The sequence below is a fragment of the Ixodes scapularis genome, unplaced genomic scaffold, assembly GCF_016920785.2.
Source record: "Ixodes scapularis isolate PalLabHiFi unplaced genomic scaffold, ASM1692078v2 PGA_scaffold3__209_contigs__length_174095766, whole genome shotgun sequence".
In the NCBI taxonomy this organism is placed as follows: Eukaryota; Metazoa; Arthropoda; class Arachnida; order Ixodida; family Ixodidae; genus Ixodes; species Ixodes scapularis.
In genome coordinates this window covers 108,754,206-108,782,091 of record NW_024609868.1, presented here as the reverse complement: position 1 = coordinate 108,782,091, position 27,886 = coordinate 108,754,206, and the positions used below count along the sequence as shown (strand labels likewise).

The 27,886-nt window shown below is 44.5% G+C and overlaps 2 protein-coding genes across 2 annotated transcripts; both read left to right on the top strand.

The window, feature by feature from the left end:
• Nucleotides 1-4,383: 4,383 nt before the first annotated feature.
• LOC121837411 lies at nt 4,384-6,045 on the top strand. Its single transcript, XM_042293035.1, has 3 exons — nt 4,384-4,429; nt 5,123-5,364; nt 5,819-6,045. Exons 1-3 carry the CDS (start codon nt 4,418-4,420, stop codon nt 5,934-5,936), a joined length of 372 nt encoding a protein of 123 aa, XP_042148969.1. The 5' UTR covers nt 4,384-4,417; the 3' UTR covers nt 5,937-6,045.
• Nucleotides 6,046-14,277: 8,232 nt separating this feature from the next.
• LOC121837410 lies at nt 14,278-15,782 on the top strand. The gene is made up of 3 exons (XM_042293034.1): nt 14,278-14,289; nt 14,914-15,155; nt 15,665-15,782. Exons 1-3 carry the CDS (start codon nt 14,278-14,280, stop codon nt 15,780-15,782), a joined length of 372 nt encoding a protein of 123 aa, XP_042148968.1.
• Nucleotides 15,783-27,886: the final 12,104 nt, after the last annotated feature.

Here is a 27,886-nt window from a genome sequence, read left to right as displayed (position 1 = left end):
ACTACCCAGTATGGCAGATACAGACTGTTGTGCTTGGGTTCTTTCAGCGTGCATTTCCATATGCACAACCTGAACAAGAAGAGTTCAAAATGTAGCGCAGATAACTAATTTTCTTATGCGACTGAAATCTTATAAATCTTACACGAACAGCATGCTTCCAAATCAAATTTAGTCTACCTTTTTTTTTTTTTTCTTGTTTGCTATAACGTGGGGTTAAAATACTGATCTGCCTGATTCTGCTCATTATAGATCTGGAATGGAGCCGTTATTAGATCTGTCGATTACCTGCAACCAGAAGTGGAAAAGAAATTTACCGGTAACAAAAATAAGCAACAAGGTTTTCACAAAAAATAAATATCGTGTAATGCCTTGTTAGTTTCACGGACAACGTTATCGGCGATTTGTTTAAGGGGGTCATATTCGCGACCAATGAATTTTACAAATTCTAAAAACTGGATCAATTCGGAATCTCAAGACGCGAAAGTTATACGCGTGTCGTTAAAATCCGCGAGTTTTAGAGTTTGCGAGGCTTGCGAAAATTATAAAGTCTCGCGAATATTCACTGCTTTACAACACTCTGTAGAAATATGCGAAATGGGGTATTCTTGAATGCTGCGCGCGAACTATTTCTGAGTACTATACTACTACTACTACTGCTACTAATAATAATAATAATATTTATTTGCCATTATTACAAAGTGATGAAGGAGGAGAGAAAAAAGCGATAACTTACGTGATTAGGTTTTCAATTCCTTTACATTAGGTAGTGACTGGACTACAAACGGTTTCGGAAGACAAACAAAAGACGAATACGCACATATTCTCATATCTCACGTAGACTAAACCAAACATAACTTAAGATGTTACATGCTGAAACGTAAGGTGGCACGTGCTCAAATCAGAAAAAAAACATTAAACAACAATAACAGAAGAAGCGTTAGTTAACAAAATAGTGTTTAGGAATTACGTGTTTGGAGACAACGGAAAAAGTTATAGTTGCTTCAAGAAGTCAATTTTAAGTGGTCGCCAATTAGTGGTTAATCTTCTGGCGACCGTAGTTGGTACTCACGAGAGCCCATCATCCAGCGTGGTGTATGGCAGTGCGGATACGACGATTCGAATGAACGTGAAGAAGCTAGCACGGAAATGGTAGTCATATGCCTTACTTGCTCGGTTTTGTAGCTTCATAGTGACAAATAGAGATGTAGCCTAAATGTATCTACAATTTAGAAGTGAACAAATAGATGACGAGTCTCCTGTCCTTTCTGCAAATGAGGACTTATACGGATAACATTTTTTTTTAACATGGATATTTTATGTAAGTTAGTATGTGTTGTGGTGGCCCAAATCAGCGTACAATTATTCAAGTGAGAGCAAAATGAAGAGCGAAATCAAACAAGTTTAGCACTTTGCGAGACAATATATCTAGGCTTATAAAGCACTCGTATCAACCAGTTTCAACTCCTCCGTTTCGGCAAATGCAATTAAACGCTTGATTTAAAGAAAAAAATATCTTCAATTAAACGCCGCTGGTAGGACCTACATGGATAGTTCATGCCTCTGAAACCATGTTTGTTCCACGCGCTTAAATAATTTTTCGATTAACACCTTTGATTTGCATTATTTCAATTAGCCTGAAGTCGACCATATCGTGGTTGACCAGTGACTGACATGTAACCTTTTTGAAACAAAACAAGCATGGGTTGACCCGAGTTTTGTAGGAGGTGTGGTGTTATATTTGTTTTACAGAGGTACATCAAATTCAACATATGTATTCCGTAAAAAAAAAAAAAAAAAAAACAAAAAAACGTTTACACATATTGCGCTTTTCGTCGTTGTCAGGCACCATATAGTGGCCGAATGTTGCTTGTGTGCGTAAGCGAAAAGCAGTCCAAAACTGACCCACTTCAGCTAAAGCTACGCAGCTTTGCAGACTGAAGTGGAAATCTACAAGCCATGGAAAAAAAGACTGAGCAATTTGTAACAGAAAATCACTCACACCCGAAGTTGAAAATTTCTTTAATTCACCCCTCCCCCACCTCCCGTATTACACCCGTTTTTTCTTAATTATTTCTTCACGAATATCCACGAAACCAGTCCTTGAAATAAAAATCGGCTACAAGACGCTTACATCCATTATATGCATAAATATCGGTCAAAGTCAGGACTGCAGACCCAATCATAATATGGACTCTGGTCGGGCCTTATTCGTCTTACTGGTGATCCGTAAACCTCAAGCAACAAGACAAAAAACTTATCCTTACACCACCGGATTACGACACAGAGCGCTTACGTGCAGCCTTATCTCCCGTCATAGTATTTTTTCACAATTATAGAAACAAATGCTATAAATATATGTATACCTAATTTATGCAACTGGGTAGACGTAATTTTATTAAACCGAACCTTGACAGAATAAACACTTCCACTAAGATATGGGTAATTATCACGAGATCATGCTAAACAAAATACAACGATTTCAACTCTTCAATCTCCAAAAATAAGTAATTTGTAGTAATGACTAAGGCAATATGAAGGAAGTCTAGTTCAAGGGGCATCTGATTTCTTCGATCTAGGTAAGAATTGTAGCCAGAGCAGCGTGCCTGAAAGCGAGTGTTCGAACTCGCAGTAGTAATATTCAAATGCGCGCGGGAACGATGCTCATCCCGATACAAACAGGCTTTCATAAAACAAAATATTTACTCTGATGCTGGGGTGCACGAGAAAGAAACTGTATATTTGCTGACGTGTCCCAAAAATTAATGCACTGAAAGAATTGTATAGTGATTGCCGTTTTCAAAATTGTCGTCTACGCTTACACATGAAGCCAGCTAGCTGCTTTCTATCATGATGCTTAGAACGTGTCAAAAGTAATGTACACCATCGCACATATTCGGAAAAGAAGTTCTCTTCCGCTATTTTCTTCGTATCTAACCTAGCACTGAATTGAACGAGCATCATAGAAAGAAGGCAAACAAAAGTGGAGGATGGGGGATATACTACACTTTATTAGGGTTGTGCTTCACATAAGATACCCCGGCAAGATCCCACGAAATACATATGTCACGTACTTAAAAACAAAGACAAAATAAAGATATCCTAGCTCTATCTGTAAATGTTATAAATGTTTGATTCATCTTTATTTGCGTAGATTTAATAAAAGATGTTTAAAATAACCGACATGCACAAGTTTCTTGCATGGAAAAAATACTTTGACATAGCCAAAGGACGCCGAGTATGAGTGCTGCAGCGAAGCACCAAAAATAAACTTTTAATATGTGAAGAAAAATGGATTGCTTCAGGCCAAGGTAAATTCAATTTGGCAAAGCAGGAAAAGAAACAATATATGAGACTATTGGCTGCTCACTTCTCAGCAAATGCTGACCTATTTCTTTCTTGGTATTGGCACTACATCCAGCATTACTAAAAATTATAATGTCGTGTTTTGCGAAATTCTATTAAAGATGTGAAGCGAATATCATTAATTTCACACACTAAAAAAGCTTGTGCGTCCACTGTCCCACAGAAAACATAAAGAGCCAATCTGCGCAACTTACAGAGGCAGCTCATACAATGACGATGACGAAACATACGTTTAGTCCCCCCCCAAAAAAAAACGCAGTCTGAGTTGTGACATCAAGCAATGCAAGCGTGACGTTCTGCATTCTTTAATATCACAGTGCGTTTGTTGGTCTAAATACATGTTTCGGCATCGACTTACGCTGAGCTGCCTCCTTAGGTTGCGGTGATTGGCTCTCCGAATGTTGTGCAGGAAAGTAGACTCACCGGATTTTTTTTTTAAAGTGTTCTGCCAGTGTGTCGCTGGAGCTGAGTGTCAATTTTACAATATTGGACGTTCAAATATGAAAAATAAAAATAAAAAAATTAAAAGAAAAACTATATTATCTGTAAAGTGTGGCCCTAATATTTATGAAAAGCTATTTTAACATGTCAAACACTATTTGTTTGCACAAAAAGTGCAACTGAATAGTATAAGTGGAATCAAAGGCCTGGAGTGGACCACTCACAAATGGCTATTTGACCCCAATGAAAAGGGCGGTGCACAAGAAAGACAATCTTAATAATTTCAGACGCAGTCACCGCGACTTGCAGCCGCCTCCCGCAGGTAAAAGAACGCGTCGTGCACTTTGATGAGATGCCGGTAGTACGGCTGCTAAACTTCGCTCTTGCTGCTGACCGCTCTCAAGGCAGCCGCAGCGAGGATAACACCATGAGTAGTTTTTGCAGTGTCGCGACAAAAAACATAGGTGTGGCTGACCGCGGCCTGCGAGAAAACTTGCTCAGGGCACTTTTCAGGATTTCCTCATTGCCGCCTATAAAATCACACCTGTGACTGCCCTGTCAGCACACGGTTCGCTCAAGCGTGTTCATCGAAGCAACTCCGTCCACATACAACATGAACACCTTCGTGAGTACACATAGTGCACGCTTCGATGTAAGGGATTACGTATCAGTAGCCAGCGGCAACTTCAGTTGGTGCAGGGATTAAAGTTATTTACGGGTAACACTAAATATTTTTATGACCTTTTCATTTTTAAGTTTCTGGATTAACTCAGCTGTCTAAACAGAGATCGGAAGACTTTCCTGTATCACGGTTCCATTACGAACTGGTTATTCTTCGCAGCGGCTTGAGTTTTGTCTCTGCATATATATAAAAAATGGAACGTAAAGGCAGTTTACTACCCGTTGCTCCACATCAGTACACAATTTTGAGTAAAAGTGAACATTTAACTTTCTTGGCGTCCACGATACATCTCTGGTGCCCTCAATCGTCAACGTTCTAGAAGAGTAGGGGCTCATCAGAGTTAACGCGGTACATGCTCCTCGTTGACTATACAGTGCCGCCGCCAATCTCAGCCAGTGACATATCTTGAAATAGTTGATGTTCAGGGGTCGCCAATGTTGAGTTCGCTTCTGCTGAAGTCACCCATATCGCAAGCTTCTATATCGCTTTCGCAACGTCCGTGGATTGTGTTTTCTGGCTAGTGATAATCGGAGCCACGGTTTGCTCGTACGCTCTCAACAACCCACTAAAATACTGCGTCCAGATGTTTTCCCTTATACCTTGTAAATAAAAGCCTGTTCCGCATTGTCCCTACAGGCCACCCTCGTGCCCTGCCTCGTCCTCCTGGCCACTTGCTGCCAGGCCGGATATGTGGCACCGTACGCCTACCACGCTGCCGCCGTCCACGTCCCTGTGGCCACCACGGTGGTGCGTCAGCCGGTGGTGGAGCACCACAGCGAGGTGGCCTACGTGCCACCACACGCCCACGGGTACACCATCAGTCAACAGAAGGTCGTCCACCCCAAGACCACCGTCACCAAGCACGACCCATTCTTCGGGTGAGTGACATACCCCTTTCTTAGAAAGCAGTCACCTTTTGAGAATCAGCGCTCTCAAGGACTTACGCGTACAGCAAATGGAACTTGGAGCATATTTATATTTATGAACTAACAACGAGCTCTCTTATCGTGATCCTACATGACAAATGGATTTCATGCATACATATAATTTGAGCGTTTTAAATTTGTTGGGCATGCCACCAGTGCAAGGGCGCCGATAAAGTGTTTCATTTACTTGAATTAGCTTCACATGAAAGGTTGTGTGGATCATATAATACCAACACATATAGAATATTGCGCAAACTGAAATTTACATTGTTAATAATAACAGCAGTACAAAACAGAGCTAGTTTAACAGTATAAAACTAATGGTGTTGAGCAACCCAATAATCGGAAGTTTTTTTGTTTTTTTTTGGAGTGGCATTAACATGCGAAATATATTTACTTTCGTCAGCACCTACCACCAGGCCCAGGTGCACCACGCTCCAGTGGTGACCGGCTCTCACAGTTCCGTGCACCAGAGCAGAGGTGGACACTTCGTGCACCGCCCAGTCGGCACCGTCGTCTACTAAGTGCCTTCGCTTCGAGAATCATCATGTTCATACAATACTCACATTTGAAGCACAATAAATGCAACTCACTCTTTCAATTCAGGAGTGAAGCGGCCCTGATATATATAAACCTCGTTGTTATTCTTGAAAAAAACAAAAAACCCTGCGTTACTTCTTGGCACCAGTGCGTCATTGAAAAAAAAATAATTAGGTTTGTCTATTTGCACAGTAAAATGTGACCAGGCTTCAGTTACTCTTCCAGAAATCCGAGGTGGGGGGGGGGGGGGGCATTACTTCTGACGAGTCAAGTTTTGGAGCGCCAATTTAGGCGCCCGTTTACGGGTTGAGCGGAGTCGCCGTCGGCGTAAGAGCGCGTTGCATTATGGTACGTTGCCCTCCTCAATTTATCGGAAAACGTTCCCCGCTTAATTTAGCGGAAAAATTTCCCCCCTAAATTTAGCCGGTAAATTGACCTCACAAGACCACAATAAACATTTAATTTCGCCGCTAAATATAGCGGGGAAAATAACGTCCGAAGTTCGTGTCACGTCACCCATGAACGAATTCAGTGGCAGCAGGAGAGGAGGAGAAAAGGAGGAGAGGGAGGAGGGGAGGAAAAAGTAGAGAGACATACCCTCCCCTCCTAGTCCTCAAGAGCTGCGCTCCAGTTTCGCACTACAGACATATATGTAAAGTATTTTTTTTTCTTTGGTATCGCACAATGAAAGATTTCGAAGCTAGACAGTTCTTCAAAGTCAACACTCTAAATAGTTTTTCATGTTATTTTAACGTCAGTGGTACTACTTTTAGAAGACGCGAAAACATTTTCAATATCGGTTTCACGCTCGTTCTCAAAATGTTTTTTTTCCTATTTCGACATCTGGAACACGGGAATTTGGAGCTTCGAATTTCAAACGGCAAGGGGATAAAAAGTGGCAAACAAATATCGTCCTGCTTGCAGGCGGCTTCGCAATTCAACACACATGTTCCGAAAACGAATGTGCAGACTACTGCAGTTTTTTCTGACTTTTCAAGCATTGTGAAATGCAAAAAATTTTTGCATATCACAATACTCCCAATTTCTGAACTCTCAAGTGATTGCACCATAATAAATGCACCACCGCCTCTGCCCAAAATAAAAAAGCGCTTTATTCACTACGTAAAAATCGTCTCAGATCATTCATCTGTGGACAGGAAGGAAATCTTGCCATAATTTACTCACGCCGCATGATGAGCGCGGCAAACTCGCACGAGATTTACAGGAAAATATCGGTGGTGACTTAAATCTCTCTCAAATTCTGTATAACAGGTCGTTTAGATCACCAAATCATCTACTCGAGAGGTGTGCGCCGCTGTGCAAACTCGTCGCTGAGCAAACGCAATCCAACAACACGAAGCATTAAAACGGCAGGTTTAGGACAACAATTCGGAGTTAACTGTTAAATTAAAACGACGTAATTTTGTTAAAAACACCCGCAGCTTTTTACTTAGGGTATGCGTCGGGAATCTTCTACATTTTGAAACGGAACGAATAAAGATTTACTTTTAAAAACGCTCGCTGCGTCCTCCCGAACCAGCTGGACCGGATCAGCTGACGACGACGGGACTGAACCCGTTGAACCTCAACCCCACAACAACCAGTTTGCGCTCCCTGCTAATGTGGGTTTCCACCTCCAAGCACCGCACCACACACCCATACCTCGAACGTCTCAGCTCTTTTTTGCATCACCGTGTTGCAGCCAACAAGGAGATCGTCGAAGTCAACGCAGCGCTGTCGTGAACATTGGCTTGTGGTTGTGCACTCGTGGACCCTGTGACTCCCTTCGCTTGCAAGTTTCAAAGCACACACGACGATTACGAATTACACTTTCCGTCGACCGGGAACAACACAAGGGGCACTTCTCCGGTCATGTCTTTGCAACATGTGATCGGAAACCGCGGAGTTTCTCAAGTCCCGTCAAACCAAAACAATACCGACGCCATGTTAAACGTGCCTTGTTGCCAGATTTTCTCCGACCAAAGAAAAACAACGAAAGCAAACCGGCTCTAGCTTCCAGCGTACATCGGTCTTGCACCGTGGCCAGAAATTTTCTTTCAGCTCTAACTTAAAGATGACCGACAGATGAAGCACCACTGGTGTAAAGATTTAATATGGCGGCCACCACGGAGCGCCGTAAATTCTGAGGAGGTTCATGGGAAGCGGCAATAGAAGCGGCGGCACCTTGCCCCCCCCCCCCCCCCCCCCCCCCTCCCCTTACGGCCGTTCCGCTTGCATTGTAAGGGTTAAAGCCAAAATGAAACCAACGGCAATGTCACGTGTTCAAATCGAGGGCACGCTTTTTATATCCATTTTAACTGTTTAGAATGAGTAGTAAGACCCATAGGTTTATTTATGGTGCGTAAGAAACTATTATCCATACCCCTAAAATAAATACAAACATAGGCAACATGAGGGAAGCCGCATTGCCATCGACCACAATCAATGGCAGCGCCTGAGAAGCGGAGGCTTCGCAAACGTCCTGCGACGTGGCGCAATTGCTTTTGGTGCATATCTGTCACCGAGACATGTTTTTCTTCTCTAAACTCTTCTCCACGGTCCTTTCTAGTTGTGTCCCCAGGCATTCCGGTGCTTCAATAGCTGGCAATGCTGCGGTCGACGCCGGTGGTGATGCGTGATTTCGAGGTCGGCTACACGGTTATGCGTGTATGACCGAACCAAAACACGTTTTTTACAACTTCCCATGATTTTTAAACCAATTATCTTTTACTCAGCGTGTAAATTTATGCAATTTGTGTAAATGGCGTGTTTTTCACCCCAAATATTTACCAAATATACGGGACTTGCTAACAGTGTAGTCCCTCATCTTTATCACAATTATCCAGCCTTACTAATTTTTCAAAAGACGACCGTCACATACAGGTTAAGAAGGCATGCCGTGACAAGTTTAAAGTATGCTATTATCGCAGCCAATAAAATAGCTTCATTAGCCGCTGATTACGACGAAAAGATAATCAGGGAGCAGGAAAGCTAGAGCGGACTATGTCCCACACCGCTTGTATAAACTGTGGTGACTATGGTACATAAGTCCATAACTTGGCTAGATTACTCGATATATTGTTTTTCCTTCTTTTTAGTATGGATATAATAGAGATATGTTGTAAGTCCAAATTGTGTTTTTACGACAAAACCTCGGGCAGCTTTTCAATGCCTCCACTAGATGCCGTCGGCCGCTGTGCTGTACTTTGGGTTTTTATTGGAGCTAGACACTGATCAATGGGGCTAACACATGCGCTACTTTTGAAACATGAAGGGGCTTTGGGGCTAACGGTGTTGAAAAAATAGTCGATCGTGGTTTTACAACATCCCAATAAACAAATCTCGGCTCAGTTTTGCCTGAAAGCCACGGGATTTGGTTCGGTCACCTGTACAGTGGACAAAATTTCACAAAATGGCGGCAGCCAAGTGGGGCTCAGTTTTACACGTTGAACGGGATACCAGTTTATCGCTCTAAGCCCCTCCACCTGGTTACTGACGCCGACAAAACAGCGGCAGGTACACGGTAAAAAAATCTGGATTGTCTGCTCTCCAGAAAAGCGCTTTGGAGAGACAATCGCTACAATCTACGCAAGGCCCTAGGTGAATGACGGGTATAATAATATGCTTAGACCTAAAAGAAACTCTCTGCGCTAAGGCATTGTTCCTGACCTACGCCATGAACAATGCCATAGTGCTCAGTGCCACAGTGCAGGCTGTGTTTAAGGGTTTAAACCTAATATCACTTTATCATTCGCCTTGGGCATTCCGTATAATAAAGATGGGTGTAACAGTTTCCGGACTTCGGTCAAAAATGTGCGGAAATTGCGCTCTGAAAATTTTGAAGTAAAGAGCAGAAAACCGATTTCGCCTCCGTGTCTTACCTGGCACCCCTCAACTCACTCAGAGTCTTCAGGGTCACACCTAATCGCAGTCCTAGTGACGTAATTTGGGGTGTCGTGTAGGTTCGCGAGTGCTCTCTCGGAGGACGCTTCATCTCCCTCTCTCTGCTGATATTAGCGGGCGTTATGCTGCAGCTTAAAGCCGAGCGAGGTCACCTAAGTTTGTCGCCGTAGTTCTTTCTTCCACTCGCGGCTGCAGGCGGGGAAAAAGCTCGGGTTTTGATTTGCGACAATGCAGTGGAAGGGCGACATTTTTAATGAAGGAGATGTTTTTTCTACCCTCCGGGACGCGGTAAACAACGTAAAAATAATCAGATGCAAATTATTTAATCTTAAAGTCGATGCAACAACTCCCCCTTTTCAGCAAGGAACACATGAGCTAAAAAAACGGGCGCCACCTGCAGATCCCCATGGCAGCAGCCTAGGATGCTGTGATGTGGACCTATGCCAAGCCGACACCTCAATGCGTCCTCCCAAGTTGGTATATGAAAGCCGCCACGCGGATCCCGTTTTCGTCTCTCATGTGTTCTTTGCTTTCATTTATAGTCCATAGAACTTGCAATAAACGTTAACCCTGAGGCTCTGGGTTTGTGTCTCCCGCGTGTGACGCGCAACTTACATGTCTGGATATTACACTTTTTGTAAAACAACTGTATGTGGCCCGTCCCCCCGGTTTCGTGGCGGCGTAAAACATCAAAGGAATCCAGTTTCCGCCCTAAAATTAGCTAAAAGTTTTAATTCACGTCACCTCTGCACCAATTCAGTCTCCATGCTAATTATGGCGGGAAAACACTACACGACCTTGCTTCCGCTGTCTAGACACATCACATCGCGTGAAGGTCGAGCAATTTTTTTTAGGTTGATATTCTTCAGAAGCTGTTTCGCCCTTTAGTATATATATAGCATCCACCAAGAAGAAGCGCACCAGCTACGAAGACTCCAGACGGTCTCTCTACGAACGCCGGACAGAGTCAACTCGTCGTCTCTGTCCGGCCTGTTTGTCTGTTCTGACGACGAATTGACACTGCCCGGCGTTCGCAGTTACACCCACCTCCTGCATGCACTCACGGCGGGTGCAAATGGGCCGATGCGTAGCCCGTCGCGTGGGCCTGTCAGAAGATCCCCGGCCCAAGTGCCTTTCACGAACCCGAAGGCCGAGCGATGGGTGGCCGCGTTACGCAGCGAGGACGTCAGATAACAGCCACTGCTGGCAACGAGAGCCGCGATAGCATCCGAGGCCGGTAAAGCCCTGATTAGACGCAGCCACCCATCGATTTCCATATCCTTCTTTCCATTCTTTGGGGTCAGAATATGTTTTCCTAACAACAATAACCAAGGGGAGTATTTGAATTCCAAAATTAACAGTTTACAAACGTTCAGTATATTCTCTGTCCCTGTCCTTCTGTGCGCAAACGCAACTCTAATTATGTTCAATCTGTAAAAACCCGTCCAACTGTCTACAGTACTAAACTAATGCGCTTCCAAATTGATACAATACGCTGTGGTGCGTCCGATATTTAAACATTGTAATCTTCTATTAAGTACCGCATTTATTAGAAAATAGACCAACCTCTGTGTGAACAATACCTGCGCGTTTGTTTCTCTGCAAATCTCAAGAAGAAACAGTCATTGCGATTTGTGGAAGAGGCCCAGCAAATGATGAGGCACCGACAACGTCAGAACAAAGGAATAAAAGATCCGTGTACATCGCATATCTTTTGTTTATTTTATTACCAACGTTACCTCTGTTCGCCATTCGCCGGCTGTTTTTCTAAGTCTAAATGATTGACCACCGTGGGTTCTGTTGGAAGGTAGATACACGCGTCTGCTCATTAAAAAGACGACCTATTTTCGAGTATGGCAGTTAAAAGGAATCGCGTGCATTTGTTCTCCTTCCCATCTCCAGCAATAGCGAAGCTTTGCTTGACGTTTCTCCCGGACTATATTCCGGGGACTCTACACGCCTAAAAATAAAAATTGTCGCGGTGCGAAGAATGAACAGGTGCAGATTGCAGAATATATATTTTTTTTTATTTCAAGATTGTTAACTGTCACGAGGGCTGGTGGACATTGTGAATCACAGATTATGTTAATTAAGCTTTTTCTACAATGCGCAAAATATTTTATTTATCAAACGACATCAAATAAATCATGAATGTTTTTTTTTTTCAGTCAGATTAAATTGGTTTAATGCAATGTAGTTAAAGAGTAGTGGTTGTTAATCACTACACGTTTTTTTAAACGTGAACGATTGATCGATCTATCCGTCCGATCACTGAAAATGGTGCGGAAGAAGGAACTAGTCTTTAATCAAGTCCGGCTGAATTAAACATTTTTGATTGAGTAAACCGTGCCTCAATAGAACCAAAACTGTCTAATATTTTTTATTCGGTAAAAAACTTTATTTTTTTATTTTTGTGTTCTTATTATTTTTCAGTAGAACATTAGATTTCTAGGGTTAGTGCCTTCATTTTGCGCGCTTAATTAATTGGAGTAAAACGTAACGTAACGTGGTAAATAATAGAAAGAAAGCACTATATTCCCATTTCATTGTAAACACTACGTCTTTGTGTTCGCACTCAGACTGATATAAATCTTTCTGTGTTTGACCATTCTTTGATTAGAAAACAAAATAAATGCACATTCATAGCGCCCAAAAATAGACAAATAAAAAACAAATCATACTTTGGTATCTTTATTACCAAAAAGTTCGGTTTAAATTAAGATTAAAAGCTTTAAATTTTAAATCACGATTTTAATCATGATTAAAAACACAGTTTAGATAACACTGCTTTTTATTCTCATCCCTGCTTCTCTATGTTTCACACTTATTGCTCGTCAACAACGCAAGCAAGGTTTGCTGTGTGGTAAGATATTTTGACGTGCGTTCTATATGCAGGGTGCGTAGTATTTAAAGAAAATGTATATTTTCAGATTATATTTCGCTCTGTGGAGTATGAACTTGGGACATATTATCGTAAAAGAAATACGCTACCCAGTGGACTCGAGAGCACAGCACCTTGTTTACGTTGCCCCCAGACACGCTCCTATATTTTATTATTTTTTGTTTTTCAGATTCGGTGCCCAATTTTCTACCCTCAGAAGTCTTATCTTTCTATGCATGGAGAGATTCAGAAAGAGCGGTGAAAGGGTGTGCCTTAATATTTGCACCCTGTTTTGACAAATATAAAAACCATTATGTTTGATATTGCACTGAGTTATCCCTATTTTAGATTTTCAATTAAGACAATTTATTGGTGCTTATGCAATAAAGTTTTCAAAATATAGCGGTGATCTAAAATCAAAAAAAAAAAAACGCACGGAAAGAAAACTTGCAAGTTTCGAAACTTTTTCTACGCAACAATTCAAGGAACGACGTGTTGGGGTGCATTAAGCGTTTATTCACTAATCAAACCCCAAGCTTCACAGCTTGACAGTAAAGGAAAAAACATTCTTTCTCCCACCCGGAACCCTTAATATTGTATAAATTTAAAAGTGTTATGTAATCTCGTTTATGCTGAAACCATAAGCGTAAAGTAAAAAAAGTTGTCGGGCCGCGCAGATATTTGTATGTAGTTTTCACACTTCAATAAGCGTTCAAAGCGATACCTAGGTGACGATTGCGAGCCTTTGTGGGTGTCCTTTTAAAAGAATAATCTTTCTAAGCTTATTGAAATAAGAATAAAACGAAAAAAAAAACATTTAGAGACAGCAAAAATCATAAACCTGTTTCCGATAATAAAACTCGAAACTTAAAAGAACAGTTGCCATTTTTTAGAGTTTCCCTGCCGTAATCGTAACCCAAATTTCTGTTGCCACTTAGAATGAAGCTCAAAACGCCGTAGCCACTTCCGAGTTTAGAAAGTCTTCAGTTTAGTTTCCTAGGGGCCGCAAAGTGTCGTCACGTATGAGGAATGTAGAGCTTCTGTTGACGTTCAGCAGATTTTTTTAACACTCATAATTAAATGGCTTTCAGACACTTCTTGATAGAACCGCCATAAACAGAGAACTCCAATTGTATCCCAGTTCCCTAGTGAAACCCCAAGCACCAAAGATATTTTTCATTAAACAAAGAAAGCATTCCACAGGAAGGGCAACGACCCCATCCTTCAAGGGAACACCAACCGCGGCTTTCACATGACTCCTTCTGCGTACAAACAATCGTGTCCCGCACACTGATGAGGTACCAGTAGTGAGTGGAAGTGTTAAAATATGCCCTCGTTGCTTACTTCTCTCTAGGTAGCCGCAGAAAGATGCGATGAGTATTTTCTGCGATGTCGCAATAAGAATATGGGCGGGACATTTCGCGCTCTTCGAACACACTTGTTATGGCACATTTCACTGTTTCCTCAAAGCCAGCCATAAAAGGACTCCTTAACAAGGCTGCAGCACAGTCTTGGCTCCAGCAAGTCAGTCCACAGACAGCATGAACACCTTTGTGAGTACACTTAGAGCGCGCAGATATTTTATCTGTAACGCAAAACACTTTAAACACGATTTGTTTCTAGCGCACTAATAGTTCTCCAGGTATCTTAACGAGGGATCGAAAGAATATGTGTGCTACGGTTACAAGTCAAACTGAATAATTGGATGATCAAGTTGAATACCGCCCGCGAGGCAAATTACAAACTGGCATGTTACTGAAGTTCACTGCCCGCGATTCCACAAGAACACCATTTTCAGCCGTAGAGGTTGTTCTCTTTCAGTGTTCTAGAATGGCGCTCTTAAGCGCTTTTCTGCACAAAGCTAAATATTCATCGTAAATTAATATGCAACATGCTCCACCAATTGAATGTGGTTTCAAGTCTCTCAAGATAACTTCATTCGAGTAGTCCGTATTCACTGACAGCAAAATGAATTTCATTCTGCTAAGGACATGCTGAACGAACCCTTAGGATCCCATCCACAGCGGGTACTCCGCACCAAGAGTGGATGATTTATGCCAGGTGAAACCCCGGTAGTCGGAGTGCGCATGCGCTCTGAACAATAAGCTCAAATATGATGTCCACGTGTTTACACCCTTAGTGCCTATGTTAAAACCAGTTCCATCATGCTCATCCAGGCAGCCCTCGTGCCCTGCATCGTCCTGCTGGCCGCCTGCTGCCAGGCCGGATACGTGGCACCATACGCCTACCACGCTGCTGCAGTCCAGGTCCCCGTGGCCACCACGGTGGTGCGTCAGCCGGTGGTGGAACACCACAGCGAGGTGGCCTACGTGCCACCACACGCCCACGGGTACACCATCAGCCAGAAGAAGGTCGTCCACCCAAAGACCATCGTCACCAAGCACGACCCATTCATTGGGTGAGTCAAGTTCGTCTTTCTACAAGACAAGGAAAGATTCAGAATCAATCTCATTGGAAACATTTCAAGTCCATAGGTTGAAACCTGGACCTCAATTGTAAATAATTTTCTCCGCTATCACCACGTGCTTTGTTCGTAATCTTGCATTCCAGGCTGCGTTCTAGTGTATTGAGAAATAATGTATTACTTGAAAGTTTATTAGAATTACTGGGCAGCCTCCACTGCGCACAGGTTGATTGAAACTTAAGTTGGCGTGAACCAACATTGCATATCATATTAGTCTCTCGCTCTCTACAAGTCGACACCGACTATAATAGAAGTCCCTATGTGCGAAAAAAATAGTGAGTGGTTATTTCTAATGTATGAATTAGGTTGTTCTATAATAAAATTTAAAACAAAGACATCTAGCCGCATTCTGACGTTACAGCTCATGGCCTAGGAGTGCTCTTCTCGTCGACAACGGATTTGTTCTTGGGACTAACACAATTAAATGGCTCTCCCAAACGCAGCACCTACCACCAGGCCGAGGTGCACCACGCTCCAGTGGTGACCGGCTCTCACAGTTCCGTGCACCAGAGCCGAGGTGGACACTTCGTGCACCGGCCCGTTGGCACCATCGTCTACTAGAGGAATCCACTGACTAAGTCACCATTTATCAAAAATACTCATCCACGCTTGAAGCACAATAAATGCAACTCACTCTTCGGGTGCAAAAGTGACGTATTATTGTGACATTTGGCCAACAACGTTTTCCAACCGTCTAAACCATACCCTGCGTGTTTTGAGCTGTCTGCGTCTATTGCGCATGAGGTGATTATCCGATTGCATTATTCGACTTAACAATTTAATTTTGTATTGTGTAGTAACATATGGGAACAAACTATTCTGACTGACACATTCAGAACTGCGCAGGAGGCTAAATATTTCGGGCGAACCAATCAATATTTTGTAGGTTCCAAAGCGTGCATGAAGCTGTGCTCCTAGCAAGTGCTCTGCAATGATCCTATTGCGCGCCTGGACGCAAGCAGGTGCAGCCTACTGAAGGGGCAATGTAGAAGACGCGCAGACATCGAGCGAGGGCGATGGAGTTGAGCGCTCGCCGTCATTGGGTTCAGGACGGGGGAAGCAAAAGCGCGTCTGCTCATTCGGGGGTAAACAGACGCACGACGTGCACAAGGAGCAGTCTTGCCACCTTCAGAAATGCAGAGCGGAGGGATTTTCGTCTATCTCCATTACTGCTCCGATGCCAGTGAGATGGCAGAAAGAGTTGGTAAAACTGCGAAGAACAAATCACGATGCAAGAAGCGGGAACATAACAAAGACCAGGGATTGTTCAGATGTCGATAACTACAACCGTTCACATTTCTAAAGGTGACAAATAATGGACAACCGCAACTTTTTTAACATAAAAAGGGGATCCAAAAATAACTGGAATAAATTTATGTTCGTAGTACCAGCTTCCGCCGCTAGTAGCGCTTAGGGACATCCATTCCGAGTCCGTTTGCCGTCCGACGTCTTCTGCTAAAGTTCTAGAACGTGTTGCGAATTTTTTGCCCAAAGCGCCTCAAAATCATGTCTCGTTTCCTACAATGCCTGAGTTGAAAGAACTTTTTGTAAACATATAATTAAAACTGCGGAAACGATTGCAAGGACAAGTAGTAGGAGGGACACAGACGCAGCGCAAGACTTGTACGTAACTAAACTTACTGTAGTTGAACTACTTTCCTGAGTAGTTTAGTAACTTTCAATTACATTATTATTCTGGAAATTACCAGTTTCTCCATTGCTTTTCCGAAGTAACTTCTACTCAAGTTACGAATTACTTTTCTAATTTTAGTTGTAGGTTTGCTGTCAACAAACGTCCCGGCAAAAAAAAAATCAGCGGACGGGCACGTCGCAAGTGAGGCCCAGTAAATGCGGGATTAACGCAAAAACTGGCATTTTTTGTGTTCCGACTAAGCAAATACATCAACCTAAGAAGACAAATAAAGGAAAAAAAAAAAAACTTGTCATAGGGGCGTAGCGGAGTCACTTTGTAAATTATCCAGGAACCTCCCTGGCATACTTGACAACGGTACCCCTTTCCTGTGGTAAGGTGTATATTGGGCAGGCGGACGCATGAATTAATGTTAGAGCTTGTTAGCATTCTCCGTCCTTGGAGTATTCACCTTCGGGTCACCTAGCCGTTCATTGAGATACGTGTGGCTGGTTCACCTCGGTTAGGTGACAATGAAATTTTGGCTAAACCCTCACGAAAAATGACTAGGAAAATTCAGGAGGATTATACATTAGCCAACACGGTCCCGATCTATGCGTAATTTCAGAGTTAGTTGAGCTATCCAGAGAAGACTTAGACTTTGTTCGGAGTTTGGGCACGTGTGTCTAATACTTTGTTTCAGCTTCCGTGGGAACGATGCTATGGCTACAAGCGCGTACATGCAGCCAACAAACGGTGCCCACACACCGCGAGGCCGTGTGCGAAAGAGGTACGCACAGATATGAGGTAAATGTTGTCCTCTCAGCCAAAAACAAACTAAGTAGATTATGTTCCGCTGTACGAGTAAGAAGGGACAGAAAAACAAAATCAGAATATAACATATGTAAGGTAAAGCTTGGGAAGAAGTTTCTGTCGTGCGTAAAAGGCGTCGTTTATCACATTCCCTTCTCTTGTGGGCGCTCTTATATCGGGCATTCTGGCCGATGCTTAAACATCCGCATCACAGAGCAGCACAGCTCTTTGCAAGGCACCCCGTAATTACATCTAGCGGTACATTTCCGAGATTGCGGGTGCAAACCACGCTTAGAAGACACCAGTATATTATATCGACACCACGAGCAAACATGTCGACAGATGGTTGAAGCGTACAATATCACAAAGAGGAACAGTTCGTGTGTGAGCCAACCCTCGGTGAGTCTGACCCCCGCCGAGGTGAACTTTCTGGATTCAGGTTAACGACTGCTCCCGAGGAAAGAAAGAAGCAAATAAGTACTACAATCAGATGAAACAAGAAGGTGACATATTCCACGAGGCGCCCAGCAAACGCGCGAACATTTGACTCTATTTTTATAATGCAATTAAATGCAAAGGTGCAAGCGAGCTGGACGAGTGACGTTCGCGCACCAGTCACCTAGCTGTGTTTGGAGATGTGTATTTGTCCTTTGTCCCTCTTGATCCCCTTCTCCAGGGATTATTTTCCTCATTTGACTCTATGTTTTTTCATTTCATTGTTTTTGGTTCTTATGTTCTATTAACACACCACTTAATAGTCAGCGCTTGTCTGGTGTCTCTTCGTCTTTTGTCCTCGTCCCAGTCACGCTGTTTTTCAACAAAAAGTCAGTAAGTCGTCCTCGTACCAGATGTTTGCATTTATCATCAAATATACTCAGTTGGCATGCAAAACAACAAAAAAAAAAGTAAAGAAGCTGTTCCCCGTTTCTCTTCCAAACAGCTGGAGTATCGTGCATTTGTGGAAGGCCACGTAATAGAAAATGTAAGGAGTGTATTCAACAGCGACGTCATAACGTAAAATCAGGCTGGCCATTAAAAAAAAAAAAGCGCTTCGAATTTGTAAAAAGTTCATTTGTGAACACTCATCATTCCTTCACAGAAAAGGCAACGTTGTATTTTGTTTGTTTTTTTGTTTTTGTTTTGTCTTCTTTAAGGCGCAAGCTTCACGTTTTGAAGTCCTCTCACGCAGGAGAACAACCGTGTGCCGCACGCTGATGAGATGCCGGTAGGGCGTGAATCTCAATATAAGTGTTGCCGGTAAACTTCGCTCCGGTTGCTGACCGCTAGCAGCCGAGGTCGTCGCAATATAACACGATGAGTAGCCTCAGCGGTATGGCGATAAAAATATGGGCGGGACACACTGCGATCTCCAACCACACATGTTTACGATACAATCCATTGCTTCCTCATAGCCGCCCATAAAATAATCTCCGTCCCCAACCTGCACCCGGCACAGTCTGTACTCAAGGAAGTAACCGACAGCGTTTCCCCGCCCACAGACAGGATGCCAAGTGCGGTCTGTGAGCTCGGAGATTTAGACCAGTAGCCAAGAGATATTTATTTGTTTAGATATGAAACTTCTATTTCTCTATGCAGGAACATTTGACTTTTTTTTTTCTATTACAATTAGTTGATTCCCGCGGCTTTCAGAAATTGAACGAGAGATTGGTAGACATTTCAGCGTACCACCCCTATTTCAAACCTAGTTTTTTTGCTGAATGCTCGAGTCCCGTCCTCAATCAAGATGGTGGTCCATTTCGCTGCTACTTAGTTCACATCAGCAATATGTACCAGTTCAAGCCACCTTTTACCCGTTCGGCCTACTGAACGATGCTCTGGTATTTTAAAGTTACACCATCATAATAAATATTAGTCACAATCAAAAACACACATGCTCCTCAACATACAGTGTCGCTGCATGTATCCGCGGGTGTTTTCATTTAGGCAGGCGGTATTCACTGCTAATCATAGTTTTTTTTTCCTCGCTTCTGCTGAGCATGTATTCAAAACGGGCTTCCGTAGCGCTTCCTTCCTGAGCCTGACACTCTAAAAAAGGCCCATACGTCTACTTTCCCGCACAACACTCCGAGAGCCAATCACGGCAACTTACGAAGGCAGCTCAGCCAATTACAATGCCGAAACATATGTTTAAACCAAAAAACGCAGTCTGAGTTGTGACATTGAGCAATGCAAAACGTCACGCTTCCGTTGGTTAATGTCGCAACACAGACTGCGTTTTTGTAGCGTCAGCTGCACTGGCCGAGGTTGAGCAGCTTCGCGTGGCTGTCAAAGAGCCGTGCTGCGCAAGCGCGAGAAGCAGTGACGTCACACGGCGCCCAAATGTGGCGGCGGAGCTGCCGCCGCCGCCGCGCGTGCCTCGCCGGTCTGCGCATGCGCAAGGAGCAGTGACGTCACACGGCGCACAGCTGGCGCGCCTGAGCCGCCACCGCCGCGTGCTTCGCCGCCACAGCGCGCTCCTCGCCGGTCTGCGCGTTCCAGAGTGACGTCATAGCCCCGACAGACGCACTGGCGCCGCCACGTGCCCAGCTGTGCGCCTCCGTTGCGCAGTGGCCAAGTCTGACGCTGCACCGGAGCCGCTTGATAGCGGCTCTCATTTTGTGTGCATAAGGTATAGCCGAGCTAAGCCACCGCAATTTTATTTGGTCCAAACATATGTTTCAGCATCGTCATTCGCTGAGCAGCCTCCGTAAGTTGCGGTGATTGGCCCTCGGAATGCTGTGCGGGAAAGTGGACGCCTGGGCTTTTTTTAGAGTGTACTCCTCACCACGAAGACGCGTTCTGTTTGGAAAATGATCTGACTATAGTCAGTTACAGGTTAAGAATGTAGCGGGAAATGCCCCTGAAAGGGAATCATATATCCCTCTGCCACCTCCGCATGCAATAGCGTCCCATCGTTTCCATGACGTCGCGGCCAACGCGCATGGAGGGTCTTGCCTGTCTGTACATATTTGCTTTATCTTTCGACTTTGACTTAGCACTGTGGAAGCCACGCGAGGGAGATTAGAGTTTTCCCCTCCGATGGAAACAAATAAGACTTTCGGGGATTAGCTTCCCCCTCCGGTGAATACAAAGGCTGCTTTCAGGGGCTCGGTTCCCCCTCCAATGAATACAAAGGTCGCTTTCTTAAAAAGTGGGTTCGGAGACAATTTGGAATCCATTGAAGCAGAACAAGCAGCGTTTCCAGTGAACTCTTCTTTCGACTGCGAAGAGATTTGAAACGGGCGCACCACGCTTGCGGGAGGAGCTTCTCGTACCTTCTTGACTTGTAACCGGCTTTACTTCTACCGTGCCCTTGCAGGCAGCCCTCTTGCCCTGCCTAGTCCTGAAAGTGGCCTGCTGCCAGGCCGGCTAACTGGCAACATACGCATACCACGCCGCTGCCGTCCACGTCCCCGTGGCCACCACAGTGGTGCGTCAGCCGGTGGTGGAGCACTACAGCGAGGTGGCCTACGTGCCACCCCACGTTCACGGGTCCATTATCAGTCAGCAGAAACTCGTACACCCCAAGACAACCGTTACCAAGCACAACCCCTTCTTCGGGCGAGATGAATTCGCTGACTCGGAAAACAATGATTGTCTCTAAGTCAGTGTCAACGTAATAAATGCACGTGTAGCAGTCGCGACTTATACAAAAGCTAAAATACACTAAGCTCAGCCCATACATTTGTAAACCTTGAGTGAGATTCGACATTCGTTTGTATATCGCCTCCAAACATGGAATTTGAATGTGTCGTAAGGTTACTACGCAGAAGCAAGTACGTCCGACCTGGCTCAGCGTCGGTATGAGCTACACCCCATGAAATATTATATGGTCGTTTTGAGCATGTCCCGAGAACACCAAAGAAAACTCTTTGGGGAAGATTGGGATGCTGGTTTAAATCGCACTTTCACGATATAAATTCAATTCTTGCTCCGCAATCTGACGTCATAGCAAGTATTGTTCCAGTGTTCCTCTTTTTGAAGACTGAATTATTTTTAGACTCACAAATTAAATGTTTTTTTTTTCGTTTATTTTTTTTTTTTTTTTGACAGCAGCTATCATAAGTTTGAAGTACACCACGCTTGAGTGGTAACCGGTTCCCAAAGTTCCGTGCACCGGAGCCCAGGTGGACAATTAGCCCACCACCCTGTCGGCACCATCGTCTATTAGACACGCTCAACTCCCCAAATCACTATTTGTATACCATGCTTACCCATATTATTTGTCGAATAAATGCAAATATCCCTTCCGTTGAAATAGCAGCCTGTCAATCGGATAGATGGCCAACAGTGTCGTTTGAAAACAGCATGTTTTTGTGTCGTTTTCTATGATAAAATTGTCACGAATGAGCGACGCAATGAGAGTGTACACGACGTTAAGGTTAATTGCAACAGTTAAGAAATAAAAAAACGTAAAAGATAAGAAAAGCAAAAGGAAGCTAAGAAAACCTACACACAGAATCTGCCTTGTGTGGGGGACATACCGTAGTCCCTGATCTTTAACAGAAGAATCAAGCTTTTCTGATTTTTCAAAAGACGACAGTCACATACAGGTTAAAAAGGCAGGCCGCGAAAAGTTTAAAGTATGCTATTTTCGCAGCCAATGAAATAGCTCCATTAGCCGCTGATTACGGCGAAAAGCAAATCAGGGAGCAAGAAAGCTTGAGCTGACTATGCCCCACCCTGCTTGTATAGACGCTTTGCTACAGCTGTGCATCGGTGCCGCCATAAGCGACCTTCAGTTTTTGTTACCTTTTATTACAGTTACTTCACTTGATCATTACCACAGCAGGGCAGGTTATTGCCCTTTTAGGTTCTGCTGTGTCTTTCTCCACAGCACTGACCTCTGTGGAGGCTCGTCAACACCTGCTTTAGTTGCTTGGCATCTGAGAAAAACAACCGAAGGTCATCAATGGCAGCTGTAATTTGGCGCGTGTGTAAAGCATCTATAAACTGTGAGTGACTATGGTATATACGTCCATAACTCAATTGGCTACATTACTGGACATACAGTTTTTTTTTTTTTATGAATTTAGTACAGATTACGGGCAAAAAGTCGGGCAGCTTCCTAATGTCGCCAGTAGATGCCATCAGCCGCGGTGCTGTACTTTGGGATTTTATTAGAGCTAGACACCGATCACTGGGGCTAATTAAAGTCCCTCTTACCTGGGAAAAATGGCGCCATTTATTGTTGTGATAACGCTCGAGACACGGGCCGCGCACCACTTCTGGGAAGACCATGGCGTCTGAAATCTAGCTCGGTGCTGCGCTGTGACGCCATCGTCTTCCCAAGGGCTGCACGGCGCGCGTGCCTCGTGCATCGATGCCACATAGACTACTTTTGAAACATGAAGGGGCTTGAAGGCTAACGGTATTGAAAAAAATAGTGGATCATTTCTTTTTACAGTTATCCCAATGCAAATTTCTACTAGTTTTGCCTAAAAGCCTGAGGATTTGGTACGGTTTTATGTGTGTTGTGCAAAATTACACAACATGGCGGCAGCCAAGCGGGGTCACTTTTGTTCGGTGAACGGGGTATTAGTGTATCGCTCTAAGCACCTCCACCTGGTTACTGACGCTGACAAAACAGCGGCAGGTACACGGTAAAAATCTGGATTGCCTGCTCTCCGGTAAAGCACCTTGAAGCGAAAAATAGAAACTCTAACCAAAAATTAAATAAACATTAACCCGACGTTTCGTGACCAGTTCGGTCCCTGGCTTGACGGGTGAGTGACGAAAAGAAAAGAACGCGCGTCGCTTAAAGGTACATACGGATGTAGGTAGCTTTGCTCAGGTCACGCAGTCCCGAGACGTAAAGTATCTGCTGGACAGGGGGCCCGAAGAACGATTCGCGTTCCCCTTTGTATGTTGAATGAACCAAGACCCAACGAAGAGCCACATTCGCCAATTCTTCTCCAAGGCCAGCAAGGTGCTTCCCTTGAAGTCGACTGTGTGGCCGGCTGCTTCTGCGTGCTCCGCGAGAGCGCTCTCCTCCACATCATTCTTCCGGACATCGTATCTGTGTCGCTTAAGCCTCTCTGTGAAGTTCTTAGTTTCGCCAACTTATGAGGCCGGACAATATTTGTATGACTCATCGAAGAGCCTCTTTCGCCGATTCCTCTCCAAGCCTTGCGCCCTTCCCTTAGTGAAAACTAATACATTCGAAATATGTCTAAATGTACTTAAAGTGCATTTAAACGTATTTTCTGTATCTAAATGCATTAAAATGTACACTAAAATGCATTTTTTTATCCTTCGTGTAATATTAAAGTCTATTTCTCTAAATACGCAAAAATAAGTGTTTTCTAAAATGCACTTTAAGAACACCTCAAATACACTTAAAGGCATTTATGCGATGTTATTACATTCAAAATGCATTTCACATAGTTTTGGTTAATAAAAATTTTTTTTTGCTTTGTACTAAAAGATATTTTCAAAAATATATTGTAAATACATTTACAAAACTACATTGTGGTAAATATGAATTAGGCACAGTCCAAATGCACTTATACATAAAGTCGTGGAATGCTATAGAGGGGATTCACTGGACGACATACTTGAGGTCGATGTTTAGAGCTCATGCTCAGAACGAGCTCACATTAATAGGCTGCTAAGACCGACGCTCTTGATGGTGCGAAATGTCCGTTGCAAAAGAACTGTGAAAGCCCGCCGTCAGCACGCACTCAGCAGTCGAGCACAGAGCTATTTCCACAGTGAATACTCTCTATAAGCGCGACCGACACCAACAATAATACATAATTTGGCTTGCCATAATCTAAATAAACGTTAAATGTTGCTACACGAGGTAGGCTTCGCCAAAATCTGACTTGAAAAAGCAAGGCAAATTTCGAGCAAGGAGTTTTTTTTTATGTACACATTTTACTCTCAATCGCCCAATTCCGAAAAAAAAAAATCCACACTTCTTTTTACGGTTGGCAGCACTGTAGTAGGAGGCCAGCGTGCGTCAGGTCTCTACCATCGACCACCCGAGTTTCTACGTTTTTAGCCGGAAAACGTCTGAATCCTCGCCCAACGATTCCTGGAGGGCTGCATGACTGTTCAAGAAAACCATACGATACGTTTCTCGATCATTTGTGTAGCTTTTCAAGCTCCGAGGTGCACGTTTCTATCGTGAAGAGACGGCCTATTCAACATGGCTGCCATCTGCCCGCCACTGGAGGCCAGGATCGCTAGGTTGGACATTTGAGAAAAGGTACATGGAAGTGATGTAATGCAAAGGAGGAGCGTATCCTAGCAACACTCACGTGGCGGCTCTGCCCACTTTGACGCCGCTACGTCATCGCAAACTTGACACCCGTCACCCGTTTCAGCGACGTCCGGAGCCAACCACCGACGAGCGGAGGTAGCTACGCATTCCCTGGGGCGTCCATACGCGCGGGATACGGGGTAGGATTTACTACGACGCGGGGAGCAGTTCCTGCGTTTAGCGAAGGAACGGCAACCAATCCTGTGCGTCGCTGGCCTTCTCATCTGTTCTAGTGCAGGTGAAAGTATTGAAAAACAATCAAAACCTTTTGGGCGTTGTTAAAACAAACCGCTTTTTTGTACCCTTTTGCAATACATTTAAGAATTAATTGGAGAGAAAGTTGTTCCAATATTATGCGGGATGTGCGCTACGCGCCTTCTTCAAACCAAAATGTCGAACCACGAGGAGCCGGGTGCGCCGGGGGCAGCGGAGGGGTCGGCGGAACCAACGGGGAGCGCGCTTGTGACGGCTGCTTTAGTCAGAAACAATTTTTTTGTCTTTCGAGAACTTGCTATTGCTGTGCTCAAATAAGAATGTTTGGCGCAACATCTGTGATAATTCTTTAAAAGTGGTCCAGTGTTTATATGGTAGTATGCTAGTCAGAGAATATATATTTTTTTTTTTTTCCTTTCGAAATTTAACTATTGTGCTCAAATAAGACCAGAGTGTTCAACAAGATATCTGTGATACATACTTAAGATTGCCGAATTGCTTACATGGTTCCAGTCGATGCTCAGTTTTACTTCCAAGAATGAAATATTACATTTCATGTTATCACGCTTTTATTCATGAAGTCACAGGTTTTTCTTTAGGAAATAAAGCAATTTTCAAAACAAACTACATGTGCACTGTCTTGGGATAACACAATCACCTAACTTTGATGAAGTACAATAAAAGAGATAATAAAATGGAGCAGAAGGCAAGACGCTCTGAAGCTTTTGTAAAATGAAACAATGTCCATGACAACAATATCCCTGGTTCAATCAGCAACTAAGAAAGCAATCTCTGCAAAAGCAAGCATTTCTTTCTAGAGGTAGTCTAAGTTACTTCTGAGTTCTTTGCAGGGGCAATCCAGACGACCTGTTGGTCTGGCAACTAAACCTCCGAACCCTTTCTGTCACTGTCGACTGCGTCTCGTGCCTTCTGCTCATTAAAATAAAAAAAAGGCTGTATCGATATCACCGCGATGCACTCGACACGTATCCGGAGGCAGCACGCTGTCAGTGAGACGAACTTCACAAGGTGTAGGAGCTGAAGAGAGTATGTAGCTTGTGGACGGCCATGACTGTGGAGCAGGAAGCGAAGTGTGCACTTTACGGCTTCCACGGGGACGGCTTCACTGAGGGCAAGGATGTGACGGGGTCCTTGGTGGTCAGGACCTCAGTCGTGGTGGCGAGAGGTTCCCTGTCGCTGGCGCCGTCCATGCTGGGCGCCACCGCAGCGAGGGCGCTGAGGGGCTTCCCGACGGTGTCCCTGGTGGTCGGGACTACCGTCGTGGCGGCGGACCCCTTGCGTGTGGCGCTCCGCACGGGCACGTCTGCGGCGGGTTCCGAACCGGGCGACAGGGCGCTGCCTCAGAGCTTTCCCCCTGTCCGAGAGGCCGACCGGAAGGCCGACCGGAGGGCCGGCAGGAGCCAGCCTCTCGGGAGCCGACGCTGACCTCTCCGAGCTCGGCTCAGAACCGTCCGAGCTCGGCTCAGACTCCAACTCTGACTCTTCAGGGTCGGAGTCTGACTCCGGTTCTGGCTCGCTCGATGCAAGGCAGATGTTGTGGAGCACTGCACACGCCGAAATAATGGCGGTGGCTGTTGAAGGGTGGTAATACAGAGCCCGGTGCCTTTGCAGACACCGGAATCTGTTTTTCAACAGCCCGATGCAGCGCTCCACAACAGACCTGATCGAGGAATGCGCCTTATTAAACCGGTCGCAAGCGGTGGAGGTCGCGTGGTTCCCGGGGACAGGGGTGATGAGCCAAGGCTCCAAGGGGTAGCCGCTGTCACCTGCACATGTAGAGGATGGAACATATTACATTCTTTACTTTTTAAAATAAAAGGCAAGAAAACAGCTGTGTGCAACTATGTCAATTATAATGTGACTTATGTGTGACTTAAATGTGTGTTAATATTTCTGCACTACAGTATCAGTTTACATTATAATTAATTAGCACCAGCTTGCCTGCAAACTCCCAGTTATTTCATGTAACTATGTGTTTTCCTGGTGGGTGGTATGGGATGTGTGCACGATTCCTTAGGGGTGCTGTGTTGTATGCAAGTGCAGTATTAGGCCCTTGCATCCGACAGATAAAAGCTCTGTTGCTTTTGGGAGTGTGGCCGTGACCTTAGGCACGGGCAGAGCAGAACACGCTTGCCTTGTCTTTGGCAAGCAAGGGGATAAGGCGCCAGTTCGACGAACCTCTTTCCTAATCCTCGGTGGAGTTGGAGATGGAGAAAAGAGCAGGGGCGGTTAGATTGGAAAGGAGTCAGGTCCTGTTGGGACACGGAGGCTCTAATAGGAGGAGCTATATAGGCAGACCGAAGAAGAAGGGTCAGGGAAAAGAATCCAGTGTGTGGGACAGAGACGACCCGAGGACAGATTAGGCGAGCCCCAAGTGGCCAAAAAGGAATTGATCCCATTCCGTACAAACTGACGACCGTCAAAGCGACCAGGCGAGCCCCCAGGGATCAGCGAAAGAGCTCCAACTTCATGCAAAAACCAACCAGCAAGCGGGTACAGGCAGACAGTAACAGTGAGTGGGCCGAACCGGACAGCGACTCGCACTGCGGTTGCATGCCTTGCGCAGTCTATCACTGTCGTGAGATTGGTGTACTGTGGCTTTCGTAGCCGGCAGAGTGTGAGAGTTATGTGGACATAAACAGAGACTAATGGCCAAACTTTGGGTGTTGTCTCACTTCAAGGAGTTCCAGCAACTGTGTCTGTGTGCCTCAGAACAAGCAC

Excerpts from the sequence above, each read along its gene's own strand:
- LOC121837410 (XM_042293034.1), top strand. Across the intron at positions 15,156-15,664 it reads AAGCACGACCCATTCATTGG|CACCTACCACCAGGCCGAGG; the intron begins GTGAGTCAAGTT and ends TCCCAAACGCAG.
- LOC121837411 (XM_042293035.1), top strand. Across the intron at positions 5,365-5,818 it reads AAGCACGACCCATTCTTCGG|CACCTACCACCAGGCCCAGG; the intron begins GTGAGTGACATA and ends TACTTTCGTCAG.